The following is a 4,733-nucleotide window of genomic DNA, read 5'->3' as shown; positions in this document are numbered from 1 at the left end:
GCCCAGGCTGGAGTGCAGTGGTATGATCATGGCTCAGTGCAGCCTCAACTTCCTGGGCTCAAGCAATCCTTCCACCTCAAGCTTCCTAAGTAGCTGGGACCATAGGTGAGTACCACCACACCTGGCTAATTTTTATTTTGTAATGATGGGACCTTGCTATATTGCCAGGTTTAATAAAAGTTTTATATATATTCTGGCCAAGTGCAGTGGCTCAGGCCTATAATCCCACACTTTTGGAGGCCAAGGCAGGCAGATCACCTAAGGTCAGGAGTTTGACACCAGTCGGGCCAACATGGTGAAACCTCATCTCTACTAAAAATACAAAAATTAGCTAGGCATGGTGGCACACACCTATAATCCCAGCCACTCAGGAGGCTGAGGCAGGAGAATCCCTTGAACCTGGGAGGCAGAGGTTGCAGTGAGCTGAGATCGCACCACTGTACTCCAGTCTGGGTGAAAGAGGGAGACTCCATCTCAAAAAAAAAGAAAAGAAAAGAAAAGAAAAGTTTTATATATATTCTGGATGAAAGTCCCTTATAATACATGTGTTTTGAAACTACTTTCTCTGAGCTATGGTGGTCTTTTCAGGGTTTTAACACTGGTTTCTAAAAAATAAAAGTTTTAAATTTTGATGTAGTTCATTTTATCAAGTTTTTCATTTATAGTTCATGCTTTTTGTGTCCTAGGTAATAAATTTTTGCCTAAGCCAAGATCATAAAGATTTTCATCTATATTTTCTTCTAGAAGTTTTATAGTTTTAACACTTAATTTACATTTAGGTCTATGATCCATTTTTTAGATTTATTTTTTCATTCCCAATCCTTAGAACCTGTGAAGTATGATCCATTTTATCCGTTCTTTTTGAGAGAGAGGGTCTCGCTCTCTCGCCCAGGTTGGAGTGCAGTGATGCAATCATAGCTCACTGCAGCCTCAACCTCCTGGGCTTAATTGATCTTCCTGCCTCAGCCTCCTGAGTAGCTGGGATTACAGGCGCAAGCCACCACACCTGGCACTATGATCCATTTTGATCCATTAATTATTATGATCATTGCCAATTCTACCAAAATTGATCTGTACATTCAAGGCAATCCCAATCAAAATCTCAACAACTGTTTTGTAGACACTGCCAAGCTGCTGCCAAAATCGATATGGAAGTATAAAGGATCTAGAATAGCCAAAACAAGAGAAGAAAAAAGTTGACAGTTGAGAGCTTCAACAAAGTTGAAGTGTCTTGATTTCAAGATTTATACAATAATCAAGACTGTAGTATTAGCTTAAGGATAAATAATCCAATGAACTAGAATAAAGAGTCCAGAAATAGGACTACATATATATGATCATTAATTTTCTTATTTTTTTCTTCTTGAGACAGGGTCTTGCTCTGTCGCCTAAGCTGGAATGGAGTGGCACAATCTGAGCTCATTGCAGCCTCGACCGTCAGGGCTCAAGCAATCCTTCCATCAAGTAACTGTGACTAAAAACATATCCTGCTATAAAATTATAAATTATATTTATGTATTTATAATTATAAAGTATAATATACATTTATATTATAAATTAGTCACACCTGGGTTTTTTTGGTTTTTTTTGAGACGGAGTTTTTCTCTTGTTGCCCAAGCTGGAGTGCAATGGCACAATCTTAGCTCACCACAACCTCGACTTCCCGGGTTCAAGCGATTCTCCTGCCTCTGCTTCCTGAGAAGCTGGGATTACAGGCATGTGCCACCATGCCCAGCTAATTTTGTATTTCTAGTAGAGACAGGGTTTCTTCATGTTGGTCAGGCGGGTCTCAAACTCCCAATCTCAGGTGATCCAACTGCCTTGGCCTCCCAAAGTGCTGGGATTACAGACGTGAGCCACCATGCCCAGCCTCTCACTTTTTTTTTTTTTTTTGAGATGGAGTCTCGCTCGCCAGGCTGGAATGCAGTGGCGCAATCTCAGTTCACTGCAACCTCCACCTCCTGGGTTCAAGTGATTCTCCTCCCTCAGCCTCCCGAGTAGCTGGGACTACGGGTGCCTGCCACCATGCCTGGCTAGTTTTTTATATTTTTAGTAGAGACGGGGTTTCACCACGTTGGCCAGGATGGTCTTGATCTCTTGACCTCGTGATCTACCTGCCTCAGCCTCCCAAAGTACTGGGATTACAGGCGTGAGCCACCGCCCCCAGCCCAGGCCTCTCACTCTTAAATGTACTTTTCCCTCTCATCCATCACTCTTTCCCCACTACCCCATCAAAGCAACAGTAATGGAGAATCAGAAATTGTGCCGCTGACTTTCAGCCTTAGTGGACTTATTTTCCCCCTGAAATTCATTGAACAAATGAGAACTGAAGAGAGGTCAAAAAATCTTCCCTGTGTGAACAAGCTGCCCAACTTCCCAAAGAACCTCACAAAAATTCTGTCCTTACCTTTCCCTTCCGGAGGCGTCGCACGGTATCACTGGGGCTCCAGTCATTGCTGTAATCCTGGAATATTAGCAATACATGAATCCCAGGAAGTTAAGGAATCAAATTTATCAGTGTACCAACTCCTCAACTCAAACTCAGTCTTAGTGCCTAAGGGGGAAATACTTTGTGGGAGGGAATGGATGTGAAAAAAATGAAGAAACGGGACAGTTTTGTTCTGAGTTTCTGAAGGAACTAGAGCAGGGGCAATATAGGTAGGAGGAGATGGATCAAAGAGGGAGGAGCCAATTGACAAAGCCAGTAGCCCATGCCTACTGGTTCAGGACTGCAACCTCTAGATGCAATTAGAATCACGTTTTAGGATTCTAACAATTAATGCCTTTGACCAACAGAAGGAAAGAGGGAGACGCTGGAGACATGTTCCTTTTCTGACCTTAGGATATATGGTTTCTTCCTTATGAATCCATTTGCTTTTTTATTGCTTCATGGGAATATGAGCTCTACCAAGCTTCCAGACTGCAGTGATGATCACTGGGTTTCAAAGTACAGCCTTCAAGTGGGAGCATAATGAGTAAGCAGAGTATGGCAGCGCTGAGTCAGAATATAGAGATTACAAGTCTACGTTGTACTCTTTCCTCGCTGTGGGACCCCAGGTAAGCCCTAATGTTTAGAAACCCAGTTTTCTTATCTATAAAAGAGTATTAAAAAAATTTCTGCTCAAATAGTTGGGAAAATCAAGGAAGGTAACATTTGTCAAGGTACTTTATACTGTAGAAACTGTCACATCAGTGTATGCTGTAACTCACCCTATACTCCCCTTTGGGTCTCCCCAGCTCTGGAGCATAGCTTTTGGCAGGCGTGTCTGACAGAGCTGAAAAAGAAGCAGCTGGTTCAGAAGGGCACCATGAATCCTGCTTGTTGTTCCTTCTCTCTACTGCTTCCTTCTCACATTTTTTTGACTTCTGGGCTCCCAATGTTAACTTTGTGGCTAAAAGCAGATCTCCGTTCTTCCCCAAAGACAGCATCCCTAGAAGTCACCTTTGCCCCTGTAGCCAGAATGATTTCTACCTCCTTAGTCAGTATCAGAAAATTCCTCTAATAATGACAGTAGATGCAGAAGAAAGTTCATCTTGTCATCTAATTACTACCTGTCCCCATAACTCCCCAGACTGTACCTGATCAGTAACATTTCCCATAGCAATTAAAAGAGGGTTCAATGCCTACCATCAGAAAGGGACTGGAAACTTCCAGGTCTAGTTCTACCTAAAGGTAAAGAACACAAGAGGGAAAAGGTCAACAGTTTAAGTCAGAGCCATCCAGGCTTGGTTAAAGACACAATGTATACAGAACTCTATAATGCAATATAGGAACTTAAGCTGTAAAAAATGTTTTATTCATCTGTAGAAATCTGAAGTGCCACTAAAAAATGGAGCAGGGAGAAAAATTTTTTTTTAATTATGGTAAAATATACGTAACAAAATTTACCATTTTAGCCGTTTTTAAGTGTATAAGTCAGTAGCATTAAGCACATTCACGCTGTTGTACAACCATCACCACTATCCATCTCCAGAACTTTTTCATCATCCCAAACTGAGACTCTCTACCCTTTAACCAACTCTACACCCTTTAAACAATAACTCTCCATTCCCTCCGCCCTAGCTCTTGGTAACCACCATTCTACTTTCTGTCTCTAGGAATCTGACTATTCTAGGTCATACATAAATGGAGTCATATAATATTTGTCCCTTAGTGTCTATTTTATTTAGCATCATGTCCTCAAGGATCATCCATGTTGTAGCATGTGTCGGAATACATGCTTCTTTAATGCTGAGTAACATTCCACTGCATGTATATGGCACATTTTGTTTATCCATTCATCCATCAGTGGACTTTTGGGTTGTTTCCATCTTTTGACTATTGTGAATAATGCTACTATCAACATGGAGGTACAAATATCTATTCAAGTCCCTGCTTTCCATTCTTTTTGATATATACCTAGAAGTAAAATTGCTAGATCATTTGCTATTTATTTATTTATTTATTGAGATGGAGTTTTGCTCTGTTACCCAGACTAGACTGCAGTAGTGCAATCTCAATTCACTACGACCTTTGCCTCCCAGGTTCTAGCAATCTGCCTCCCTCAGCCTCCTGAGCAGCTGGGATTACAGATGCTCCCCCACCATACCCAGCTAATTTTTGTATTTTTAGTAGAAACAAGGTTTCGCCATATTGGTAGGCTGGTCTAGAACTCCTGACCTCAGGTGATCCACCCGCCTCGGTCTCCCAAAAGGGCTGGGATTACAGGTGTGAGCCACCATGCCTGGCTAGT

The 4,733-nt window shown here is 41.8% G+C and overlaps 1 protein-coding gene across 4 annotated transcripts in view; it reads right to left on the bottom strand.

Annotated features, from left to right (window-relative positions):
* VIPAS39 (VPS33B interacting protein, apical-basolateral polarity regulator, spe-39 homolog) overlaps positions 1–4,733 on the bottom strand; it is a 32,155-nt gene that overhangs the window by 19,684 nt on the left and 7,738 nt on the right. For all 4 annotated transcript variants that reach the window (XM_011949492.1, XM_011949494.1, XM_011949493.1 and 1 more), the window contains 3 exons: positions 3,629–3,667; positions 3,211–3,275; positions 2,408–2,464 (listed from right to left, as the gene is read on the bottom strand). In XM_011949492.1, the coding sequence (XP_011804882.1) occupies positions 2,408–2,464; positions 3,211–3,275; positions 3,629–3,667 (161 nt within the window). The remainder of the gene's footprint in view (positions 1–2,407; positions 2,465–3,210; positions 3,276–3,628; positions 3,668–4,733) is intronic.

This window comes from Colobus angolensis, unplaced genomic scaffold (genome assembly GCF_000951035.1).
Source record: "Colobus angolensis palliatus isolate OR3802 unplaced genomic scaffold, Cang.pa_1.0 Scaffold3, whole genome shotgun sequence".
Lineage (NCBI taxonomy): Eukaryota > Metazoa > Chordata > Mammalia > Primates > Cercopithecidae > Colobus > Colobus angolensis.
Note: the sequence above shows the minus strand (reverse complement) of the source record. Positions and strands in the feature narration are given on the sequence as shown.